Here is a 26364-nt window from a genome sequence, read left to right as displayed (position 1 = left end):
CTGGTTTGTGGCCCCTCTGACAGGCCCTGCCCACTCCACCTCTGGGCCTCAGTTTTTCCATCTGGAAATAGAAGGTGGGGATTGGATAAGCTGTTTCCAGGATCCCTTCCAACCCTATCTTCTGGGTCCCAGTAAGCCTTCCACAGCCAAGGAGCTGGACAGAACTACACAGCCAAGGGAATCCAGGTCTGCAGTTTATGGGGACAGTGGAGGAGCTTGGTGAACTCTCAAGGGTCCTTTGATTACTAAATTCTCTAAGCTAGTCAGGGATAATGAGGCCATAAATCACACCACTCAGTCAGAAATGCACAATGCCTGAAGGGCCATGAAAAGGATGGCATGATCGTCCCTAAAGCAAGGTGAGACCAAGTGTCTTCAGGAAAGGCTGTGCCATCCTCAGGGTTCGACTTCCATCCTGGTAGGATCCCTGAGGGAGAGAATAGCTGGGCAGCTTCTATCCAAGTTGCTTCTGCCTTCCTCAGTCTTTCATGGTGTAAGAAATTCCCAGCTCAAGTTTGAGGGAAGTTGAGGAGTCTGGTCCTGACGCTTTAGTATAAGACTATGAAAGTTCACCCTGAATTCAACTTGAATAATACTCAGCAGAGCCCACTGAGACTCTGATACTATTGGTGGGTCTTTCATACCATCTGCACTAGCTAAACACTTTGTTTAACAGAGATATTTACTTCTTAAACATCAAGGATATCTTACAGAATTGGATTGTTGGAGTTTAGGGACCTCTGAGATCAGTCAGTCCAACCTGCAAAATGAAGTTTGCTTCTTGCATGCTACCAGTGATGGAGAGCTCACTACTGCCAGCCCACTCCACCCTCCAAGACAGCAGCCTATCTCTGGAACCATTCTGAGATCCTTCATGTCGCACTAAAGCTTCTTAAAACCTCTAGTCCTTGGTCACCATCCTGTCCTCTGAGGTTGTGGGCCACACACTAGCAGCCTTTACCTCATGGTGGTCCTGCAGAGATTTGGAGCCAGAGTCCAGAGTCTTTGTTTTTCACATTTTTTATTTTTCAAGCCTGATCAACCGTTACTAGTCCCTCCTGTTAATTTACCCTCCAAAATGCAAGCAAGGTTGAGGGGGTCTTGCCAGGACCAGTCCAAGCTTGCTGCTCTCCCTGCCGCTCTGGGTGCTGTCCTTTTGCTCTGCCTGGACTCTGTGTTTGAAACCATGTTCTGCCACAGACCAGGTTTACCTCCGGTTGACCCCAGAGCAGGGCTCTGGTCCTTAGCAAGGAGCTGGGCCCCAGAACTGTGCATGTTCCCAAGACGGAGAGGCCCTGTTTCCAGCCCTCCTGGTCAAAGGGCTGCCCTGGAGCCCATAAGGAGTGAGAAGAACCTCTGTTCCAACCCTGACCCATCAAAGAGGGTCCAGAGAGGGGACAGCACTTTCCTAAAGTCACACAGTGAAGCTGAGACCTGGGTGTGCTGGCCTTCCCCTCCTCCCAGGTCCATTCTGTGCTGCTAGCAGCCACCTCATAGTGTTCTTCTCCCAAGTTTCCATTGACACAGGAAGCCTCCAGCCCTCTTCCAGAGCTCAGCCGGATGACCCTCCCAGCCTGAGGCCTGCCCCACTCTGCTTTTGGCAGGGGAAATCCTTGTGACCCCCTCCCAGCTCCCATCCCTGCCCACTGTAGAGTGAACTCTGCTCCATGACCTCTGAGGAGAAAGCAGCCAAGGCCCCGCCGTGGGAATTTTCCATGCAGTAGTTGCTTATTGATTCCTGCTCAGTCGTGGGCTATGTGTCTTCAGGAGCCTCAGAATCACCTGGATGGGGTGGTAGATCGGAGCTTCCCAGACCGCACATACACCCTCCGATTCTGTAGGTCCAGAGCTGGGCCTGGGAGCTGTGTTAAGCAAGTGCTTCAGATAGTCCTGAAACAGGAGACCTTCTACTAGGCCTCAAAATCCCTAGAAATACTGTCTGGGCATCACAACAGGCATCAAATCCAAAGTCAGTTTCAAAATTGGTCCCTGTCCTCAAGGAGCCCCCTTGGATTAACAGAAGCACGGGTAACTGGGGAACTAATCGCATGGGTGTTTGAACCAGCCTGCTGATAGGAACTAACTCAGCCCTGGGGAGAGACCAAGTAGAAATTATATATGAGCTGGGCCTGGAGGCCTGAGAAATTATCAACCATATGTCATGCTGGGATGGTCTTGAGCAACTTGGGATGGTGTTGAACACATGGTTGTGCGTGTTGGGGCCAGGAGTATAGTAGGTTGTTTTTGGTTTGGTTTTGGCCTAGCAAATTGATCAACATTAAAAAAAAAAAAGACACTAGTCCATGTTGGCAGAGTTGCAGTAAAACTGGCCTTCTGTATGCTACTAGTGGGTTAGTTAATTGGTAGAGCCTTTCTGAAGTGTAGAGACAGTAACTTTAGATGTGTAAAAGTCTTACAATCATTATGTTCCCTAAGGCATGATTTGAAAATTTAAAAATGAAAATAATGTAAATATTCAACAGTGGAAAGTGAAAGTGTAAGTCACTCAGTCGTGTCCAACTCTTTGCAACCCCACAGACTCCACAGGCTCCTCTGTCCATGAGATTCTCCAGGCAAGAGTACGGATTGTGTTGCCATGCCCTTCTCCAGGGGATCTTCCCTACTCAGGGATCAAACCCAGGTCTCCTACATTGCAAATGAATTCTTTATCATCTGAGTCACCAGGGAAGTCCATTCAACAGTAGATTATTGATTAAATGATTAAATTCATCATACTGAAGTCATTAAAATTAATTATAAAATATTTAATGCCATGTAGTAAATGCTTATATTTAAAAAAATGAGATGTAAGAGAATATATATAAATTCCAAAAGTGAATAAATGTGTATTCTTTATTACCCCTATATTTGGAAAAAGATGTTTATCAATATTTAAATGTTAATAGAGAGAACAGTAGCATGAGGACTATTATAATGAGTCTTTTTTAATTATTTAAAAATATTTATTTTATTTTTCAAATAGTTATTTATTCTGTGGAGTTGGGCCCTAGGTGTGGCCTGTGGAATCATTATGGGCTTGAGCTCTCCAGCTCGGGTGTCCCACATCCCCACATTGCAGGGACCTGGACCCCCAGGGATGTCCTAAGATGAGTCTTGAATGCCTTGATTCTGGATGGTTATCCTGGGGGCAGAGGTGCTGTCAGGATCTGGAGACTCAAGCACGAGGCCGTGTCCTGCCTAAGGTCTGGAAGCTGTTAGTGGAGAAGAGTTTTTCACCTTCCATGGTGGTTGTTTGGGAGAAGTTTATCATGAGCTTTATGATCTTATTTCAGGCAACCTGAGGCCAGTGGCAGCCTAAGCAGTCTAGCAAAGCACTGTGGTCTTAGATCCTGCCATGCTTTTTCAGATATAAAGTGATAAAAGTCATCATGCCATGTTTGAGCTGTTAGAATTATGGAGTTATAGGTGCTTTATCTTAGCTAATCCTTAAAATAACCTTGTGAGGAAATCAAGGCTTGGAGAGGCAGTGTGGTCACACAGTGTTAAATTTAAGGTTTGAATCCAGATCTGGGTGATTTTAGAATCCAAGAGTTTTTTCTTTTTTTTTCCTTTTCCTTTGCTGTGTTGTGTGGCATGTCGGATCTTAGTTCTCCAACAAGGGATGAAACCCATGCCCCCTGCATTGGAAGCATGGAGTCTTAACCACTGGGCAACCAGGGAAGTCCCTAGAATCCCTGAGTTTTTAACAATACTGTTCTGGTCTCTACTCTTCTGAGACCTGGTTCTCATGCTGATTTTGACATCCAGGCCGCATATGACTGTGTCTTACCTCCCTGAGCTCCAGTCTCCTCCCTCGTAATAACCCTTATCTCTCAGTGCAGTTGAGAAGAGCTGAGATCAAACACTCGGAGTTTGAATACCATGGGCGTTGTTGAGTGAAAGTAAGAACGCCTCACACCTCCACTTCCTCTGCAAAGGAGAAAGCGGGAGCCCAGAGGAGGGAAGAGATTTGTCCAAGTTTGTAGAAGAGCTGGAACTGGAATTCTGGAAATCTCACTCCCATAAAAACATTGACCAGATTGACTGTAACCAGGAGTGGCAACAGGGACAAGGCAATCAACCTTTGGTGTTTGTCTGCCTCCTTCCTCCAGCCCAGGGAGAGAGGCTGGCTCCTGTCATTACCCCAGAGTCCTGTGTTGACAGCTTGTTCCTGGGCCAAGCGTCCCCTCTCCCCTGGGTGGGAAGAGACGAGACTTCACAGGGTGGGTGGAGGAGGGTGGCTGGGTTGCCAGCCACTGAACAGATCCTGGGGACCAGGACCTGGGGGAGACACTGTTTCTTGCTCAGTTTGCCAGGCTCAGTTTGCACCAGGCTCTGTGGTGGGCATTGTGGGGCAGGAACAGAAGGTTCTAGAAGCCTTCCCTTCTCATCCATCCCCAACCAGAACTATGCTTTCCAGCAGCATTTCATTCATTCTCGAGTTCAGGAAATTGTTAATAATTTTCATTCTATTAATCACTTAATCTATTATCACAGTAAAAAATAAAGTTTTTCTTTTACAGTGGTAATTCACAATTGAACACTTTCATAGTTTTTTCATGAGCTGACTTATTTAAGTGTTTTCTAAAATGAGGCTTAGAGTATCTTTTTTTAAAATCAGAAACTTTTTTGAGGTACAATTGAAAAATAACATACTATTTCAGATGTACAACCGAATGATTCAATATTTGTATACATTGTGAAATGATCACAGTAAGTCTAGCTAACATTTTAGAACATTTTGAAAAGTATACAAAACGGCTTAAATTTTTTTCTACCCCACATCTTGGTCCAGTGACCAATGCTGGACTTTGACCAACTTTTCACATCTCTGGGGTGAAATGAGAAAATTAAAGGTGTTCATTGTGTGTAACTTTGAGTAAGATGTTATTTCTCCTTTCCTGAAAGAACTATCTCGAGCTTTCCTTAGTAGATTTTGAAAGGTTAAAATGTCTTCTATTTTATGAAATGATAGTGGTAGTCTGCAAATTATTTTTTTTCAGCATTCTTGCTTGTCAACCCATACCAAATCTCCTATTTGAAAATATTATTTATGAAAACCGAAATCTTAGAGCCACTGACACTGTTTTGTGGTATGGAAAACCCTTTTGGGATTTCCCGGGTGGCCAGTGGCTAAGACTCTGTTCCCAGTGCAGGGGGCCCAGGTTTGATGGCTGGTCAGAGAACTAGATCCCGCGTGCCACAACTAAAAATTCACATGCCGCAATTAAAGATCCTTTGTGCTGTAACTAAGGCCCAGCACAGTCAAGTAAATAAACATTAAAGAAACAATTATTTCTAAAAGTTATTAGAGAAAGCCCTTTTGCATCAGTTCTCTCCTCTGATTCAACCCCCACTGACCAAGGTTAAAGTGCTTACTAGGTATGGGTCAAATACTTGACTCCGCCAGATGTCCCCTGATCTGCCTTGATGGAATCCTCTTTTGCCTCAGCCTTCTCATTTTTAAATTGGGGGACATACACATTTCCGGGGTTCTTCTGAAGAATAGCTGAGATAGTGCCTGGTATGACCTCGCTGCAGTATTTCACCTCCAGCTGTCACATTATATACTGCCACCTCCATATAGTTGGGGAAACAGCCCTTCTAGCAGAGAAAAAGCATAGTAAAGCCACGGCTTGACGTTTGATGCTCTAGCTTCACTACAGTGAACTTGCTGAAAGTTGTGGTAGCCAAGGGCCCTGAGGAGGAAGGGGACTTGTCTCTAAACTGGGGATTGGGAAGTTTTAGACACTTAAAGGCCATAACTGGGATGAGGGGAATAGCATAACGTCTGGCCAAGTCCATGGAGAAGGAAGATAAGGGCAGGGAGGGGCCCATGGTTGGTAGCCGAGCCAAAGTACAAGAATCTAAGGAGACATCAACCAGCATCAAGCTCCCTGGGAAGGGGTTCCCTGGCCAAGATGAAATCCTATCTGAGAACCCCTTCCCCACAGAGCGGGTGCTGCCTTGGGACTGTGAGGAAGAAAGCCTAAGGGAACTGGGTGTAGTGCAGGGGCTGGCACAACTGGAATTCCTATCTTGCCTTTGGAAGAATTACCATAGCATCTATCCTCACATTCACCTCTGACCTTCATCCTCACTGTTATCTCATTTCTTCCAGAGGCGCCAAAGACCAGATCAGCCTCCCAAACCAGAGCCTCAGGAACTGGGTCCCCTCAATGGTGACACAGGTGAGTAGTCAGCCCTATAAATGTCCTCTCTGACATCTGTGAGGCTTCCTACTTTATAATCAACAAACACGATATGGCTATTTAATTATCTCCTGAGATTTTACTTCGGTTACTTTAATAGGAGTATCATTTCTAAGATCAGGGAGGTGATAGTTCTTCCCTGATCCTGGCTATTGCTACCACACCTGGAGTGCTGAGTTTATTTCTGAAAAGTACATTTTCAGAAAAATCTGGAAAAGGAGAGAGTACAGTGGAGAAGAATCAGGTTGATGAGGAATCTGGAAACCATGTCCTTTAAGGAACAGGTAAAGAAACAGAAGATGTTGCGATAAAACACAACAGTTCTCTCCAGGTGACTCACAGAGAAGAAAGATGAGCCTTGTTCAGTGTGACCCAGAGGTCAGTACCACGGCCCGAATGTAGCCAAACACACTGGCAGAATTCAGTTCAGTCTCAAAGGAATTTTTTTTGTCTGGTTGATGGTTTAAAGTCATCAGAGCTACTGATAGAATGCGCTCTCCATCTCTGAAAGTGTTTTTACCACCTGGAGACTATCAGGATATTGCAGATGAAGTTAAAGTACCAGATAAGCAACTGGGTCAGAATTTAGATGTTCTCCAATCTGACTATACATAAGAATTACCTGGAGTGGATTTTCAAAAATACCAATTCTGAGGCCCCACCACAGACCAACTAAATTAGGATCTCTAGGAGTGGGGCTGAAGACTCTGCATTGTTAGTTAGCTGGCTAGTTCAGTTGCTCGGTCATGTCCAGCTCTTTGTGAGCCCATGGACTGCAGCACGCCAGGCTTCCCTGCCCATCACCAAGTCCTGGAGCTTACTCAAACTCATGTCCATCACGTCGGTAATGCCATCCAACCATCTCATCCTCTGTCATCCCCTTCTCCTCCCACCTTCAATCTTTCCCAGCATCAGGGTGTTTTCCAATGAGTCAGTTCTTTGCATCAGGTGGCCAAAGTATTGCAGTTTCAGCCTCAATATCAGTCCTTCCAATGAATATTCAGGACTGATTTCCTTTAGGATGGACTGGTTGGATCTCCTTGCAGTCCAAGGGACTCTCAAGAGTCTTTCTCCAATACCACAGTTCAAAAGCATCAATTCTTCAGCGCTCGGGTTTCTTTATAGTCCAACTCTCACATCCATACATGACTACAGGAAAAACCATAGCTTTGACTAGATGGACCTTTGTTGGCAAAGTAATGTCTCTGCTTTTTAATACGCTGTCTAGGTTGGTCATAACTTTCCTTCCAAGGAGTAACCATCTTTTAATTTCATGGCTGCAGTCACCATCTGCAGTGATTTTGGTGCAAAATCAAAGTAAAGTCTGACACTGTTTCCCCATCTATTTGCCATTAAGTGATGGGACCAGATGCCATGATCTCAGTTTTCTGAATGCTGAGCTTTAAGCCAACTTTTTCACTCTCCTCTTTCACTTTCATCAAGAGGCTCTTGAGTTCTTCTTCACTTTCTGCCATAAGGGTGGTGTCATCTGCATATCTGAGGTTATCGATATTTCTCCCATCAATCTTGATTCCAACTTGTGCTTCATCTAGCCAGCATTTCTCATGATGTACTCTGCATATAAGTTAAATAAGCAGGGTGACAATATACAGCCTTGACATACTCCTTTTCCTATTTGGAACCAGTCTGTTGTTCCATGTCCAGTTCTAATTGTTGCTTCCTGACCTGCATAGATTTCTCAAGAGGCAGGTTAGGTGGTCTGGTATTCCCATCTTTTAAAGAATTTTCCACAGTTTATTGTGATCCACACAGTCAAAGGCTTTGGCGTAGTCAATAAAGCAGAAATAGATGTTTTTCTGAAACTCTTGCTTTTTCGAAGATCTGACGTGTGTTGGCAATTTGATCTCTGGTTCCTCTGCCTTTTCTAAAACCAGCTTGAACATCTGGAAGTTCACAGTTCATGTATTGTTGAAGCCTGGCTTGGAGAATTTTGAGCATTACTTTACTAGCGTGTGAGATGAGTGCAATTGTGCAGTAGTTTGAATATTCTTTGCCATTGTGTTTCTTTGGGACTGGAATGAAAACTGACCTTTTCCAGTCCTGTGGCCACTGCTGAGTTTTCCAAATTTGCTGGCATATGGAGTGCAGCACTTTCACAGCATCATCTTTTAGGATTTTAAATAGCGCAACTGGAATTCCATCCCCTCCCCTAGCTTTGTTCATAGTGATGCTTCCTAAGGCCCACTCAACTTCACATTCCAGGATGTCTGGCTCTAGGTGAGTGATCACACCATCGTGATTATCTGGGTTGTGAAGATCTTTTTTGTATAGTTCTTCTGTGTATTTTTGCCACCTCTTCTTAATATCTTTTGCTTCGATTAGGTCCATACCATTTCTGTCCTTTATTCAGCCCATCTTTGCATGAAACGTTCCCTCAGTATCTCTAATTTTCTTGAAGAGATCTCTAGTCTTTCCCATTCTATTGTTTTGCTTTATTTCTTTGCACTGATCACTGTGGAAGGCTTTCTTATCTCTCCTTGCTATTCTTTGAACTCTGCATTCAAATGGGTATATCTTTCCTTTTCTCCTTTGCTTTTCGCTTCTCTTCTTTTCACAGCTATTTGGAAGGCCTCCTCAGACAGCCATTTTGCTTTTTTGCATTTCTTTTTCTTGGGGATAGTCTTGATCCCTGTCTCCTGTACATTGTCACGAACCTCCATCCATAGTTCATCAGGCACTCTGTCTATCAGATCTAGTCCCTTAAATCTATTTCTCACTTCCACTGTATATCTGTAAGGGATTTGATATAGGTCATACCTGAATGGTCTAGTGGTTTTCCCTACTTTCTTCAATTTCAGTCTGAATTTGGCAACGAGGAGTTCATGATCTGAGCCACAGTCTGCATTGTTAGTGATGGTAAGTCCCTGTAGTAAGTAGCACCCCGCACACAAGTTGGGACCAGTTTGGTACTGCTGACCAACATTTGAGATCTTGAGCCAAATGGTTTATGAGAGCCTGGAACTCCATGATCATGACCACTGCCTCCTCTCAGCCCCCCTCCCCCACACCCAGGGCTCCTATCTGATGGACTGACCACAGCCTCTGTCTTCACACTTCTCACTGTACCTTGTAACCAACCTGGCCTATGAAATTCTATAATAATATTATTGCTACATTTATAACAATGCTAATCTAAGCCTCCAATGCTGTCATGAGCCCTGAGAAACATTTAGAGAACAATGAAGAACATTTTTTTGCCACATCATGCAACACACAGGATCTTAGTTCCCCGACTAGGGATCAGACCTGTGCCCCTGCAGTGGAAGTGTGAAAGCTTAACCACTGGACCACCAGGGAAGTCCTGAAGAGCACTCATTCAGCACCTCCAAATGCCTGGCACTACACCTACTCCTTTAGTTTTTTATTCATTTGTTTGTTGTAGTTGTTAGATTCCACAAATAGGTGATTACCTAGAGTATTAGTCTTTCTCTGACTTAGTGTGCTAAGCATAATACCCTCTAGGTCCATCCATGTTGTTGCAAATAGTAGCATTTAATTCTTTTCTATGGCTGAGTAACGCTCCTTTGTATGTGTAGACGTTTTTTGTTGTACATCTTATTTATTCGTTCATATGTTGAAGATCCTTAGGTTGCCTCCCTGTGTCGGTACACTTACTGCTTTGATGCATGAGCAGACAGAACAACATGGTAGTTCAGAGTGTTTGCTGTGAAATCAGCTTGTGCAGGTTCACAGCCCCTTACCCCAGTTGTGGGCTGGGTAATCTTGGACAGGTTGCATAATTTCTTTGTCCCTCAGCTTCCTCATCTGTGAAATGGGAATAATCACAGTACGCACCGCTCTGGGTAGCTCTGAGGATTCAGTGAGTAATACCTGGGAGACACTTGGAGCAGATCCGGGCATGTTTCTGAGCATAATAAGCTCCTGGTATCCTTTGTTATTGTTGTTTTTGTTTAGTCTCCACATTCTTTACATGCTGTTGTTATTTTCATCGCCGTTGTTTTCTGACTTAATCATCTCAATAGCCCTATGAGGTAGGTATTACTATTATCCTGATTTAATGTATTAGGTAACAGAGGCCCGGAGAGGGTGGATCCCCACCTTAGGTGAGACCCAGAGCCTGTTGGACTCACCAGAGTGACATCACCAGGCCTGTTTCGCAGTTTCCCTCATCAATGGCTAGATTTCCTGTTTTCAAGGTCTTCTTCCTGCTCACAGCAGCCTTTCTGCGCTGTGAGGTGTCACACAGACACAGTGCCCAAATAGCCCCTTAGTGAGGAGAGGAGAGGTGAGGACGGTGGTGCACAGCAGAACCACATCCTGGATGGAGGGGGAGGCCGCTGTTCCTCAGGCCAGCTTCTGCTGGACACTGAATCACACACTGCTACTTCTTTGGCTTCTTCAAGAAGAGTTGGAGGACTTCCCTGTAGGTCCAGTGGTTAATAATCAACCTGCCAATATAGGGGACACAGGTTTGATCCCTGGTCTGGGAACTAAGATCCCTCTTGCCACAACTGCTGAAAGCTGTGTGCCCTGGAGCCCCTGCTCCACAAGGAGAGGAGCCACCACAGTGAGAGGCCCCTGCACTGCAGCTAGGCATTAGCCCCTGCGCGCCACGCCTAGAGAAAGCCCACACAGCAATAAAGACAACAAATAAATAAATAAAAGCTTAGATCAGGACTTTTAAAAAAAGCTGGAAATCTGTAGGATTAAGTCAGAGCTGCCCAGTTATTAAGTCAGCCACTGTTTTTTTAATTTAGACACTGGATGGAGCAAACAGCACCTTTATAGGCTGAATGTGTTCAGTGAGTCACCTGCTCTCCTGTAGATCTTAGGGGCAAGATGAGGCCTCTGGCTCCTCCACTTCATGAAGGAGGGTCTCCAAAGGCAGGGAGATTTAAGGAGCTGCCCCTAGAAGTTGATCCCCCAACTGAAACTATTTTTGAGGGGGAAACCAGGCTCCCCACACCGTAGCTCCTGCCTCCCACACCCTCTCCATTGGGCCTGGACCCAACCTCCACTCTGTGATTTTTTTCTCCCTCACCTATAGCCACAACTGACCATGTATGTGCATCTGAGGAGGCTGAGCAGCACCAGAAGGCTATCACCAGAATCCTCCAGCAACATGAAGAGGACAAGAAGAAATGGGCACAGCAGGTAAGTCCCAAGCTGTTTCTTTTCCTCCTGCTCCACTAACTTCATTAAATTCCAGAGCAAGACCAACTTTTGGTTTTATCATTGTTGCAAGTATCTCTTACTCCTTTTGCCCAGAAAAGAGTCCTATATCTGTTGAACAAATATTTGTAATTGTGGGCATATAATTTGTTTTATTTATTCTATGCAATAAAAGTGGGGAACCACCAACATAGCAAAGGTCCTTCTGCCTTCAATGGCATCAGGATTAGAAGACTCCAAAATCTCTTTCCACATGGTAAATCTCTGGAAGCCCCCTCTTAAGCCCTAAAGAGGGAGAAGTCAGTCACATCAGCTATGTCTTGGAGGCCTTGCGCCCTCTCTGCGCCCTCATAGGAATGTACGCATTATTTCCATCACTCAGATCACTGGGGCTGGGGGGACTCTGATCACCAACCTCCAAAAGGCTCCAGGGGTGGTAAGTGGATAAGTCAGGCTGCCCTGAACCTACTGAATCTCATTCTGCTCGGGACCCTCTGCCTCCAGGTGGAGAAGGAGAGGGAGCTAGAACTTGAAGAGAAACTGAATGAACAGCGAAAAGTCCTAGAGGGAGAGCATGCGGAGGCCCTGCGAGGTAAGGACAAGATGCACTTGGAAGGCTGTGGACCAGACTCCTTCTGTTCCACCTGCCGAGCTCACGTGGGACTCCCATTTTCCCCTCCCACCCACCTCTGGTCCCTAAGCAATTGTCACTTCAGGACTGGAGTCTGCAGGGTCCTAAGACTTGTCCTTTCAGGCTTACAATATTTGACCCCATGCTTTGTTTTACCTTAGTTGAGAGGTGTTTTTCCTTTCCATTTTAAGAAACAATCTGTATTCATTATAGGAAAGTTGGAAAACCTAGACAAATAGGAGAATATTTAAATACCCATGTTTCTTCCCCACAATGACGACAGCTCTATGCTTCAGTTTAGTTCAGTTCAGTTGCTTAGTCGTGTCTGACTCTTTGTGACCCCATGAACTGCAGCACGCCAGGCCTCCCTGTCCATCACCAACTCCTGGAGTTCACCCAAATTCATGTGTATCGAGTCAGTGATACCATCCAGCCATCTCATCCTCTGTTGTCCCCTTCTCCTCCTGCCCCCAATCCCTCCCAGCCTCAGAGTCTTTTCCAATGAGTCAACTCTTCCATTCAGGTGGTCAAAGTATTGGAGTTTCAGCTTTAGCATCAGTCCTTCCAATGAACACCCAGGACTGGTCTCCTTTAGGATGGACTGGTTGGATCTCCTTGCACTCCAAGGGACTCTCAAGAGTCTTCTCCAGCACCACAGTTCAAAAACATCAATTCTTCGACACTCAGCTTTCTTCACAGTCCGACTCTCACATCCATACATGACCACTAGAAAAACCATAGCCTTGACTAGACGGACCTTTGTTGGCAAAGTGATGTCTCTGCTTTTGAATATGCTATCTAGGTTGGTCATAACTTTCCTTCCAAAGAGAAAGCGTCTTTTAATTTCATGGCTGCAATCACCATCTGCAGTGATTTCGGAGTCCCCAAAAATAAAGTCTGACACTGTTTCCACTGTTTCCCCATCTATTTCCCATGAAGTGATGGGACTGGATGCCATGATCTTAGTTTTCTGAATGGTGAGCTTTAAGCCAACTTTTCCACTCTGCTCTTTCACTTTCATCAAGAGGCTTTTGAGTTCTTCTTCACTTTCTGCCATAAGGGTGGTGTCATCTGCATATCTGAGGTTATTGATATTTCTCCCACCAATCTTGATTCCAGCTTGTGCTTCTTCAAGCCCAGCATTTCTCATGATGTACTCTGCATAGAAGTTAAATAAGCAGGGTGACAATATACAGCCTTGATGTACTCCTTTTCCTATTTGGAACCAGTCTGTTGTTCCATGTCCGGTTCTAATTGTTGCTTCCTGACCTGCATACAGGTTTCTCAGGTGGTCTGGTATTCCCATCTCTTTCAGAATTTTCCACAGCTTATTGTGATCCACACAGTCAAAGGCTTTGGCATATACTTAGGTTGACTATTTTTTTCAAATACCTTTCTTTCCTTTTATATGGGATAATGCTTATCATAAAAAATTTAGAATGTATGGATTAAAAAGATGATCTTGTAATGGCTGGAGCTCAGGCTCTGCAGCCATGGTCTCAGGGTTTGAATCCCAGCTTCACCACTTATCACCTGTGTAACCTTGAAGAAGTCAGTTAACTCTTATTCATAGGGTCTTTTACAGAGTCAAACAATTTAATTTACAGATGGATAGATAGACAGAAAGAAAGGCAGATAGTGAAAGAATCTAGAACAGTCCCTGATATTTTGCAAGATACTTAGCAAGTATTTATTAGCATTTATTGTTTTATTACTGAGAAAATTAAAATTGTGTGTAATTCCACCCAGAACTAGTCACTGTTACCCCTTTGATATAGATCCCTTGTACTTCTTTAGTGTGTATTTACCTAGAATGTACATCTATACACACACCTACTTTGGGGGGAGGAGATAAATTGATTTTTCACTGTGCATTGTATTAACATCTTGTCATCAAACTCCTGTAGCACAACTTTTAGTAACTACATAGCATTCCAGTGTGTTCCCTTGTTCTTTTAACTAGCCCCTTGGGTTAGGCATTTCAGCAAGTTCAAACTTTTACCATTGCTTATAACATCAATGATACACAGTGAACCCCATTTTGTAAAATCTTTGCCACATTCATGATTTTATCATTAGAAAAACATTCCAGTAGGGTTGGTATGACAAAGTTTATGTACAAATATCTTTTATTTTGGTAAAATAAACATAAAATTTACCATTAGTGACATTTTGTCTAGTCACAGTCCCCTGAAACCATCACCACTGGTACCCTTCCAGAGCTCTCCCATCCTAAAAGCAAACTCCATACCCACTAAGCAGTCACTCCCCAACCCCACACTCACCCTTCCAGCCCCCCAGCAACTACCAATCTGCTCTGAGTCTCATGACTTTGCCCACTACAGACACTCATGTGAATGGAATCCCACAGCCCCCACAGCTGGCTTCCTTCACCCAGCATAAAGCTCATCCATGCTGCAGGGTGCATGGACACTCCATTCCTTTCCCCAACACCATTTAAAAAATTTATTCCATTCCTTTTTGTGGCATGTAATATTCCATTGCCTAGGCACCCCACACTCTCTCTTATCCATTCATCTGCTGATGGATGGGCTGTGAACAAATGCCTTCAGTACAAGCCCCTGGTTGATCACCTGCTTTCAGTTCCCCTGGCTGTACCCCCAGGAGCAGAACTGCTGGGTCATTTGGTAATTCTATGCTTAACTTTTTGAGAATCCACCAAACTGTTTTCCATAGTAGCTGTACCATTTTTCAGTTCCAACAGCAATGCACAAGAGTTCCAGTTGTACTGCATCCTTGCCAATGCTCGTCATTGTTGTTCTTCTTATTATTGCCATCCTAGTGAGTGCAAAGTGGTATCTCACTGTGGTTTTGACTTGTATTTCCCTAATGACTAATTTTGCTGAGCATCTTCTCATGTGCATGTTGATTATTTGTATAGCTTCTTTGGGGAAGGTTATCTAGATTTTTGATGCTATTGAAATTTACCTCAAAAAAGTGATACCAATTTTTTTTCATCATCAGTATTTTTATGACTTTCCCCCAGAATTTTTTATCTTTTAAAAACACAGTTAAGATTATTTTATATGTAAAATGTATATACCGTTCTTTTTATTTAACATTGTGACAAACATGTTTGCAAGTACTTCGTCTGCTGCTAAAATGTGTGTAAAGTCTAGACCACTGCACACATGGTTTTCCTTATTTCCTGTGAGTCTAGACATAAAGATTTTAACTACTGTTTAAGTAATACTGCACTAAATGTGTTTTGCCTAAAGATGTGCCCATATTTTACATTATATCCTTAGATTTCCAGAAATGGAATAACTAGAACAGAGGTCTGAACAATTTTAGGAATCTTGAAACATATTGCAACATTAGCATAAAACGTTTTGAAATAGAACTGAAGCCTTTGCCCTGGGAATTTGAAGGGTACTAATGTACCCTGTGAAACTGGGCCTGTCAGTTGACCTCAGTTCCCTTTCTACAGTATCTCTGAAACTTACTTTGAATCTCATTTCAGTATCTATATCTCTAAAGTCCTTCCCTCCTTCTCAAAGCTATTATGGGAAAACAGCTTTCTTCTCCAAGCAGAGCATTGACTTGATACTAGTTTTAGTGTTACAAAGATATTAATAAGACAATTTTCCTATTGTAAAAACCCAGAGGGGAAGGGACTGCCTGTCTTGTGTTCTTCCCAACAGTCAGAATTCTTTCATAGTTATTTTTCAGTTGCTTGGCACCTGTTAGGTGCTGCTTAAGGCCTGCCAGGTGGCTCAGTGGTAGAGAATTCACCTGCCAATGCAGGAGATGCAGTTCGATCCCTGGGTTAGAAGGATTCCCCTGGAGAAGGAAATGGCAGCCCACTCTAATATTCTTGCCTGGGAAATCCCGCAGACACAGGAGCCTGGTGGGCTATAGTCCATGGGGTTACAAAAGAGTCAGACACAACTTAGTGACTAAATGACAACAACAAAGTGAAAATTAAATAAATGACTAGAAATATACCATGGGGGAAGTGTAACTGGGAAAGGCTAGTGGTGGTTTTTTTAACACTTGATGACACTTTATTGTCTTTTATTTTCTATTTTTGTTTTTTAATTATTATACATTCAAATGGACTTTCTGATGTAGTTTCATAAACTTTAACACATATATAGATTAATGCAGCCACCACCATAATCCAATATAAAACAGTCCCATCACCCCCAAAATACTCTCTCAGGCTGCCCATTTGTATTCACATCCTCTCCCACCCTAACCCCTGGGAAATACTGATCTGTTCTCCACTCATGGTTTTGTCTTTTTAAGATTATTACAGAAACAAAATAATACAATATAATATTAAACACTGGCTTCTTTCCCTCATCATGGTGCATTTGAGAGTCATCTAAGTGACTGGTTATATCAGGAATGCCTCCTATTTCGTGGCTGAATTGTGATCCATTGTTCACTCCTCCCCTTGTCCAAGTGGGGACAGGTCATTTCCAACTGGAGGTAATTATGAATAGTGCTCTCCTCAACATTTGTGTAAGGTTTCTGTGTGTTCTTAAGTTTCTTGGGTAAATATCTAGGAGTGGGATGGATAGGTCACGTGGTACATGTATATTCAGCTTTGTGAGAATCGACTAAACTGCTTTCCTAAGGGACCGTTATTTTACCTTCCCATCAGTGATGAGTGAGTTCCACTGTTCCTTTTCACTGACACTTGTCAAGACTTTATTTTTTTGCTGCTCTAATAAATAGGTAGTGATATCTCATTGTGGGTTTAATTTACATCTCGATAATGATTAATCATGTTGAGCATCTTTTCTTGGGTTTATTTGCTGTCTGTATAACCTCTTTGGCAGAATGTCTGTTCAAGTCCTATGTATCTAATTAGCCTGTTTTGTTCTTACTGTTGAGTTTTGAGAGATCTTTATGTATTTTGGATACAGGTCCTTTGTATTTACAGATATTTTCTCCTAGTCCACGTGTGTGTGTTTAAGGTTTTTTTGTTTTTTCATTCTCTCATTAATGGTTTTCGCAAAGCAAAGCCTTTAATTTTAATAAATTCTAGGTCATTTTTTCTTTTATCAATTATGCTGTTGGTATCATGTCTAAGAACTCTTTGCTGAACTCTAGGTAACAAAGATCTTCTCTCTTTTCTTCCAAAAATTATATGGCTTTAAGTTTTACATTTAGATCCATGATCCATATAATCATGTGATTTTCCTTTTTTATACTGTTAACATGGTAGGTTACATTAATTTGAGCCTTCAATTTTTGAACTTGCATTAACAAAACCTCTCTTGGTCTTTTTATATGTTGCTGAACTTGATTTGCTAATATTTTATTGAAGATTTTTGTCTGTGTTTATAAGGACTACTGGTCTATAGTTTTCTTGTACCATCTGTCTGGTTGTAGTATCAGGGCAAAGCTTGCCACATGGAACGAGCTGGGAAATGTCCCTTCCTCTTCTATCTCTGAAAGAGATTATAGAGAGTTGCACTATATCATTTTAAAATATTCAGTAGAATTTTTCAGAGAAACCTAAAGATTTAAACAGATATTTGACCATGGAGGATACACCAGATAAACACAAGAAAAGACATGCTTGGCCATTTCTTTTCTAGGCAGTATTTAAGTACAAATTTAACTTCAATGGGCTTCCCTGGTGGGTCAGCTAGTAAAGAATCTGCCTGTAATGTGGGAGACCTGGGTTCTATCCTTGGGTTTGGAAGATCCCCTGGAGAATGGAAAGACTACCCACTCCAGTATTCTGGCCTGGAGAATTCCATGGATTGTATAGTCCATGGGATCACAAAGAGTTGGACATGACTGAGCGACTTTCACTTTTCTAACGTAAGCCCTTAATGCTAAAAATTTCCCCCTAAGCACTGCATTATCTGCATCCTAGAAACTGACGTTTTATATTTTTTGTTCAGTTCAAAATTTCTTCTAATCTCCCTCAAGACGTCCTCTTTAGCTCGTTGACAATTTAGAAGGGTATTTCCTTCTAAGTGTTTGGACGTTTTCCAGTTCTCCTTTTGTTACCGGTATCCAGTTTGATTCCTTTGCAGTCAGAGAACATAGTTTATAGTTCATTCCTTTTTTAACTTGTTACAGCTTATTTTATGATTCAAGATATGGTCTATCTTATGAATGCTTCATGTGCCCTCAGAAAGAATGTGTATTCTGCTGTTGAGTACTTTATAAATTAATCAGTTAAAACAAGTTGGCAGTATTGTTCAGGTCTATATTCTTACTGATTGTCTGCCTATGTTTTCTATCGAGTATTGAGGAATGTTTAAGTCTTAACTGTACTTGTGTATTCGTCTGTTTCTCCTTTCAGTTCTGTCGGTTTTTGCTTCATGTAATTTGAAGAATAACTATACTTGTATAGATATTTAAGGTTGTTATGTCTTCCTGGAGAATAGACCCCTTTATCATGATGTAATGTACTTCTTCATCCCTGAAAGTCTTCCTTATTCTTAAATGTTGCTTTTTCATTCTTTTACTTTTAACCTACCTGTGACATATTTAATGTAGGTATCTTCTAGGGATTAAAATGAGCTAGTGAACTTTTGAAGATCCATAGAAATTACCATAAATCTGAACAAAAGCCAGAAAGATACTGGAAAAAAAAAAAGGACAGAGCCTCAGGTATCCGTAAAATAATCCTAAGATGTCTGACATTTGTGTCAGACTCAGAAAGGATGCGGTGCAGAAAAACTATTCGAAGAAGGAATGGTTGGACGCTTCCCAGATTTGGCAAAAAATCATCCTACAGGTGAAAGATGTGTATTGAACCCCAAAGCAAGCCCAACAAAATCCACACTCAAACATATCTCTTTTTTTAAACTAATGACAAAAAAATCTGGAACAGAACCAAAGAAAAATGGTGCATTACGTAGAAGAAATAAGTTTGAATGAATTGTGGATTTCTCATTAGAAAGCTTGGAGACTACAAGGAATAAGAACATTTTAAAAGTGCTAAAATAAAAGAACTGTAAATCAAGAATCCTATCTTCAGAAAAAAATGTTCTTCGGGAAAGAAGGTGAAATAGAGACATTCTAGATGAAGAAACACTAAAAGAATTCATCACCAACAGACTCTTTTTTATGTCATCTCTGTTCCTCTATTGAGCCCCCCAAGTGAGTTTTCACTTCATTTTTTGTTGTTGTTCTAAAATTCCCTCCTGGTTTTAATGTTTGGTTACACTTTCTAATTTTTCATTCTTTGTTTTCAAACTTTGTTTTCAAAGGTTTTTTCACCTTTGTTTCAGGGCTTCCTTATATATATAGTGGCTTCCTTAAGGTCCCTTCATAATTCCAACGGGCTTCCCTTGTAGCTCAGTCAGTAAAGAATCTGCCTGCAATGCAGAAGACCTGGCTTTGATTCCTGGGTCAGGGAGATCCCCTGGAGGACGAAATCTGTGGCACCTCAGTGTTGGCATCTGTTCAATGTCTTTTCTCAGGAGAGATGAGATTTTCCCACTTTGTATGCTGAATATTTAGAGTTGTCACCTGGGGAATTTTGGATTTGTATGCTGAGCAATTTTGTATTGCATTCTGAACATTTTGAGTATTTGAATACATCAGATTCTGGGTCCTGTTTAAATTAAATAAATACCTTGGTTGAGCAGTGCTTTGAATTCTGATCTTCTTGCCCAGTCTGCCTGCCACAATTTACTGTTCAGAGTCTGAAAATAGTTGTGCCATTCATTCTGTCCTGGTTTTATAGCTAAATTCAGGAGACCGGATGGCATGTGCTCCCTTCATCTTACTTGGAACCGAACCTGTCTTGGCAAATTACCTGTCCCATAATTTATCAAAAAGTTTTAAATCCGTTTTTATAACAATTTACATAGTTTTCTAGAGCTGACCTTATCCATTTTGATAGCTCTATCACATTTATACTACTGAGCATTCTCTTCCTTGTGTCACTGCCGCTACGACCCAGGCCCCTTGCATCCCTGGGCTTTCGGCTGTATTACACTTTCCTGTTCTCTGTCATGTTTCCCATCCCACCCAGTGACTGGTCATTTCCCTCTTGTCTTCTTTCAATTGAGACAAGGTTGGAATTTTCCGAAAGGAACTTTGTAGAGGAGGCAGGATGCAAGATCTTCCCAGGATCTCATTTGTTTCCCTTTCCATGAGCTTCTATTAAATATCTGCTATAGTTCTAGTTCAGCCCCAAGCCCATGAGATAGAAAGATGAATACAAGCACTCTCAGACTCTTGACCCCTATGGTCCCAAGGGGTCACCTGGGCTCTCTGGCCCTGTGGGGTGAAGTGTCAGGGCTCTGAGCTCACTGCGTCTCCTTTCCCTCCAGTCCTCCAGGCCTCCTATGAGCAGGACAAGGAAGCCCTTACCCACTCCTTCCAGGAGGCCAAGGCGGCCCTGCAGGTGAGAAGGGTTGGGCCGTGTGAGTCTAGCTGTGATGTGGCGACCCTGCTGTCAGCTCAGGAGGTCTTGGTCTGAGATGAGGGTTGGCCTCTTTTTCAGGGATGGTTGGGAGCATCTTGGAGACGTCGTGGGCCTGGGGCCACGGTGTGATTAGAGCCGAGGGTGGCTGCGCAGTGAGCCGTGGAAGCATGAAGGAAGGCCTCTGACCCAGATTGACTGGTCAGGGATTTTCTAGAGAGGGTGAGGTCTAAGCTGGAATCTGAGGGTGGGTTGGAATTTTTCAGATGAGAAAGGGTAGGAAGAGTGCCTTAGGAGAAAACAAACATACAAAAAACACGTGTTTAAACGCATGGAGGAAAGGGGAAAAAATACAGAGTAGCTGTGGAACTGAAACAAGTCCAGGAGACCTGGGTATAGAGCATGAGGGGGAAACAGTGGAGGCCAGAGAGGGAGGCAGGGACCAAACGATGGGAGTCTGTGAGCCCCAGTAAGGGGGTGCCCTATCCTAGAGGCGACGGACAAAGTTTAGGTGGAGGAAAATCCTTGACAGGAGAGCAGTATGGAGGCAGGCATGTACCTGGCAGCTGCAAGAGTGATGTGATGTTGGCTGCAGGAGAAGGCATGTAGAGGAAGCAGTGAGAGAAGAGACAGAGCAAGGATGCTGAGCCTGGCTTGCATGTACTTTGAATGCCAGTCTGCCACAGCCGTGAATACCCTGACATCATCCCCAAGGGTGTGGAGAGCTGGGGCTGTAAGTTTTGAACAGTGGTTGAAGTAGCTTAAGCCTGCAGTGCTGGGTAGAGCAAAGACAGACTGAAGAGGCCAACACTGACCCCTCCCCAAGGGGTGGAGAAGTCCACCTCCAGCCTTATGAGCCAGGCTTGCATCATCTCCTGTCTGCTCCCCCCTCCAGGAGACCATTGACAGACTGACCGCACAGCTAGAGGCCTTCCAGGCCAAGATGAAGAGGGCAGAGGAGTCCATCCTGAGCCGAGACTACAAGAAGCACATCCAGGTAGGTGGCGGTCCCCACAGCCTGTCCTCCTTCAGTCTCCAGAAAGGTCCAGGTCTGGGCAACAGGAAAGGCCAGTCCCTCTTCCAGGTTGGGGCTAGAACTGATGCTGTTACCTTAATGAGGGTCTGGAAGAAACAGTGTCCCCATGTCACTAAGGGGGAACGTAAAGATCAGAGAGAAGCACGTGGGTGGTCAAGTGCTCATGCTCTGGACTCAGAATGAAGTGCCAAGAGCAGACCTACCATGTAGCAGAAGCAACTTAACCTCTGTGAACCACGGTTTCCTCGTCCGTGATGGTGCGGGCGCAGCAGGCACTGTTGGAATAGAGTAAGATACAGCACGTTAAGCACTTGCCACAGGCCAAGAAGGGGAGGTGACTTGTCAAACACCGTTGGGGGCAGAATGGGGAGGAGGGAGGTAGCCCACTCTCCCCACTGCTCTCCCCTCCCCATGCTGGCTGGTCTAAGGTTACTCTGTGTTCCTGTCTAGGAGCACGGGAGCCTCAGCCAGTTCTGGGAGCAGGAGCTGGAGAGCTTACACTTTGTCATCGAGATGAAGAATGAGCGAATCCATGAGCTGGACAAGCGGCTGATCCTCATGGAGACAGTGGTCCGTGGCTGGCAGCAGCTGGGATGAGGGATGGGGAAGGGGGCTAGGGGAAGGCAGCCTTACGCTTCCACTTTCTGGGTATTTCCTCTGTCATGTGTGCAGAGGGTAGGTACTGATTATACTCTGAGGAAGGCCCGGCCTGGTCCACACCAGCTTTGACCTGCCGCCCATGCTGGCCCTTGAGTCCCTGGGGCTGGTCTGGGCCCAGCAGTGGCTCCTTCTCATCCTGGTCTTGTACTTTTTGACTATGCGCGATGCTATCACTTGGGTGACACCAGAGCAAGTAGCCTGGCTAACCAGGAGGGGCTGGAAGATGTCACAGGTCTGGCAAGGGTTGAGGAAGGAGTCAATGCTGGGAAAAAAAAAAAAATCAGACAGATATGGGAAATCAGAGTCAGCAAGGACGGGCCTGGGCAGTGGTGGGCGTTAGGGACACCGTGGCTTTGTCTCCAGAAGGAAAGCCTTGGGGGATTTAGGATTGAATCCAAACAGATTATGTTACATTGTCCTGGAAGAAGTTCCCTGGCCTCTTGTGTGCCGCACAACATAAAGTTAGACCATTTCAGTGGACCCTTATCCATTTTGTTCAACCATTTTTTGTGGATTAGCATAACAGATACACTTACATTTATATACATTATTTATTTCTGTCTTTTGGAGAACCAAACTATTTTTTTTCTCTTGGGAACTGATGGAGATTTTAGATGGTAGTGGCTGTCTTCTTTTTTTAATACTCATCTGGCGAAGTGAAAAGTTGGCAGTCCTGTGTTCACGCCTTAGTTGCATTGTTCCAAGTAATCTTAGTGCCTCATGAAATGTAACATTTGGTCTAAAGTGAATCAGTGTTTTTGGTGGCCACGGATAAGAGGGAGGTGATAGCACACGTTGTGCCGGGGGCTTTCTGAGCTCACTCTGATTTGTTATAGAAAGAAAAAAATCTGCTGTTGGAGGAGAAGATCACCACCCTACAGCAGGAGAACGAGGACCTCCACGCCAGAGGACGCAACCAGATGGTTGTGTCAAGGTAGCTGCTCCCATGCCCTGCTCCTCCCACCCCACCGCATATTTTTTGTGAATTTCCAGTTGGGAGAGTCTGCAGGAGGCCCAAGCCTGTCTGGGGGAGGAGGTTGGCTCCTCTTCGCTTGGGGGTCAGGAGTCCCAAGGGACCAGCTCTGCCCGGAAACAGAAGTAGCAGGACTGATTAATATCTGTTTATCCCCATCCCAGCTGAGTGGGCTCCATGGGAAAGCCCAGTTCAGGAAGAAGGAACAGGAAGCTTAGGGTTCAAGAGGCCAAAAGAATGACTGAATCAGTGGTAAGGGGTCGGTCAATGACAGCTGAGATCATGTGTCAGATGTAATTTGTTGACAACATATTATCTCATCTAATCCTGATCATTATACTGACTCTGAGAGCCGGTCCTGTTAGCATTCCCATTTTGCAAGTTTGCCCAGAGTGAATACCTGGGGCAGAATTACACTTCTTAGAGGTGGAGCAGATCTGAACCCAAAGCTGAGGGCCACCTTGGTCAACAGCTGGAGTTGCCTTTTCAAGTGGGGCCACCGGGCAGGCTTTCTGGAGGAATGGGCTGGTCTTTGCAGTTGCTGGAGGCCCTGAGAGGTGGTCCCCTCAGGCAGCGCCGGCTTTGTGTCCACAGGCAACTCTCGGAGGACCTGCTTCTTGCCCGTGAGGCCCTGGAGAAGGAGTCGCAATCACGGCGGCAGCTCCAGCAGGAGAAGGAGGAGCTGCTGTACCGGGTCCTCGGGGCTGACGCTGCCCCTGCCTTCCCTCTGGCCTCTGTCACCCCCACTGAGGTCTCCTTCCTGGCCACATAGGGCCTGGGCCTCTAGGATGCCTGCGGTCACAGCTTCCCCTCCAGGACCTAGTAGAGAAGGCAGCAGGGGCCTCTTGTCCTTTTCCCAGAAGGGGATCAGGGCAGGAGTGACACGGGGAGCCAGGGTGTGTGCCCAGCAGGCCCTGGGGGCTTGGGCCACACAGAATCACCTGGGGGCTGCTTAGGCCCCGAGCAGCGCCCTCCCTCGAGCCGGTGCAGAGGACAAGCGAGAGGAATCCTTTTGTTCCCCGCCCCACCCCGACCCTTCTCTCTGTTCAGGTCAGGGAGTACTGAGGCTTTCCCCAGGGGCAACCGTGCCACACTGGGCATCCGACCAAGAGGGAACACACCCCTGGTCCTAACTTGTCAGCTTTGCTGCCAGCTCCTCAGTGACCTAACTTGCCCCAGCCACCTCACCCCGCCTGGCCTTTCCTCAGCCTGTAAACCAGTTAGGGCAACTGAACAGACCGCCCTTGAGTCACTCACTGTTCCATTCTAGACTTGTCTGAAGGTCAGACTAGGGGCTGGGGGGTCAGCAGGGAAGGGTGGAGACCGCACGCTGTGAAATCAAAATGGGGAGGCACTGGAGTCCCTTGCCCCCTGGGCAGAGCATCGGGCAAGCCACCGGCCCCAGGCCCAGAGTCTGGTCCATCCAAGGGCTAAGGCCAGAGCTCCTCCTCCTGGACCAGGCAGGGTTCACTTGGCACCTTCCTGCTCCCGCAGCCTCAGCACCATCAGGACTCGGGTGCCCCCTAGTGGATCTAAGTACCCTCAACAGCCAGAGCTGGAACCTCATCCCCGTGCAGATGAGGAAACCGAGGCGGGGAGAGGGACCCAGAGCCAGGACTGGGGCTCATCTGTCATCTGAGCGTACTTTGTCTTCCTCCCTGAAGTCTAGGAGGTCAGGTATGAGACGTGGTCTTTCTCCTTGCTCTGTTTGCCCCACCCTGACCCGTCTCTCAGTCCTGCTCTCCACTCAGTCCCTTCTAGCACCCCGATCCCAGGCCTGTAGATCCTGGCCCTCAGCCTCCCCATCAGTGCAGAGGGATGGCTGGAGGAACTAACCTCGGCAGGCCTGTCCAGGCCTGACCATCTGTGGATTCAAGATTCTTCTCAGGAAGCACTGGGTCATCTGGAGACAGTAACAATCCCGTCTCTGTATCAGCATTTTGATTAAATGCCTTCACATACACCTCGCTCCCCTTCTGTGAAAGATCCTCCAAGCAGCTTCTTTCCAAGCTTTAGCAGAGGGCACACTGAGATCACAAGATCCAGTGGGCCTTGCCTGAGGTTCCCAGCCCCCAGGGGCCAGCGTGTAGGAAAGGTCGACTCATGGGAACAGAGGTTTCCTGCATCAACCCAGACCGCTTTCTTCATTCCCCTCCATCTGGGCTTCATCCATTTCTCCTTCTAGGTATTCAGATGTAACTCTGCTTCTCCAAACCTGTGCAAACACATTATCCAGGAGCCTTGGGGACAGCTCTGGATGTGAATGGTCACAACCGATAAAAGAAGGGGTGGCCAAGTAATTTGGGAAACTCTAAGTTCACTCAAGTTACACAGCTCTGCTGTTGGCTCAGACAACTAAGAATCCACCCACAATGCAGGAGACCTGGGTTTAATCCTTGGGCTGGGAAGATCCCCTGGAGGAGGGCATGGCAACCCACACCAGTATTCTTGGCTGGAGAATCCCATAGAGAGGAGCCTGCCAAGCTAGAGTCCATGGGGTCAAAAATAGTCAGACAAGACTGAGCAACTAACCACACAGGTTCACTCAAGTTACACAGCTCTGCAAACTGCAGGACTTTTCAGATCCTTTAATATGCTAATGTGCATTGCAAATTCACAAAGAAGGAGCCAAGAGTCCAGCGTCTCTTAAACATCTTTAACCAAGTTTCTCCCCCAACCTGAGCTCTTCAGGCTGCAGAATGCAAATTAGAAAACATTGTTCTAATTGAGAAGGGCCGGGCCAGGCTGGAGAAGGGGCAGGTTGAGGGAGGTGGGGTTTCCCTCGTGTAGCCTGTGGTGGCTGTGAAGAGGTGAGCTGTGGTCATACCTTCACCCTGGGGCAGGCAAGCTATGGAAAATAAAAAGAACACGTGATACTGCATTCATCTGGCCTTGCTTTCCTGGGAGAGAGAGGAAGTGGGTCTTTACACAAAGCCTGTGCTGGGGGCAGCGTTCCTTGCTGAGTAAGTCTTGGGAGCTGAGGGACTCACCAGCAGTTCTGGACTTCTCAGGAACTGGCATCCCATGGGCCCTGGCCTTACCCAGGCTTGGTGTGGGGGCTGAGGCTGGAGTAAAGGCTGGCTCGAATGCTGCCTGTCAGAATAGGCCAAGGCTTGGAGTGAGGCCCTGAGGCTGAAACAAGACGTGAAAGCACTGATGGGCTGGCAGAGTGTAAGGGTGATGGTGAAGGTTCTTTCTGCTTTTTAGGGGCACCTCCTAGAAAATCCCATGGACGGAGGAGCCTGGTAGGCTGCAGTCCATGGGGTCGCTAAGAGTCGGACACGACTGAGCAACTTCACTTTCACTTTTCACTTTCATGCATTGGAG

At 45.2% G+C, this 26364-nt stretch overlaps 1 protein-coding gene across 1 annotated transcript in view; it reads left to right on the top strand.

The window, feature by feature from the left end:
- Positions 1-25918, top strand: part of CCDC69 (coiled-coil domain containing 69) — a 39573-nt gene extending 13655 nt beyond the window's left edge. The window contains exons 3-10 of the mRNA XM_061424855.1: positions 6122-6191; positions 11242-11348; positions 11871-11958; positions 20277-20350; positions 21264-21365; positions 21855-21974; positions 22901-22998; positions 23632-25918. Coding sequence (XP_061280839.1) covers positions 6122-6191; positions 11242-11348; positions 11871-11958; positions 20277-20350; positions 21264-21365; positions 21855-21974; positions 22901-22998; positions 23632-23809 — 837 coding nt within the window. The 3' untranslated portion in view covers positions 23810-25918. The remainder of the gene's footprint in view (positions 1-6121; positions 6192-11241; positions 11349-11870; positions 11959-20276; positions 20351-21263; positions 21366-21854; positions 21975-22900; positions 22999-23631) is intronic.
- The last annotated feature ends 446 nt before the right edge of the window (positions 25919-26364 follow it).

This window comes from Bos javanicus, chromosome 7, assembly GCF_032452875.1.
Source record: "Bos javanicus breed banteng chromosome 7, ARS-OSU_banteng_1.0, whole genome shotgun sequence".
In the NCBI taxonomy this organism is placed as follows: domain Eukaryota; kingdom Metazoa; phylum Chordata; class Mammalia; order Artiodactyla; family Bovidae; genus Bos; species Bos javanicus.
This window is presented reverse-complemented; position numbering and strand designations above follow the sequence as displayed.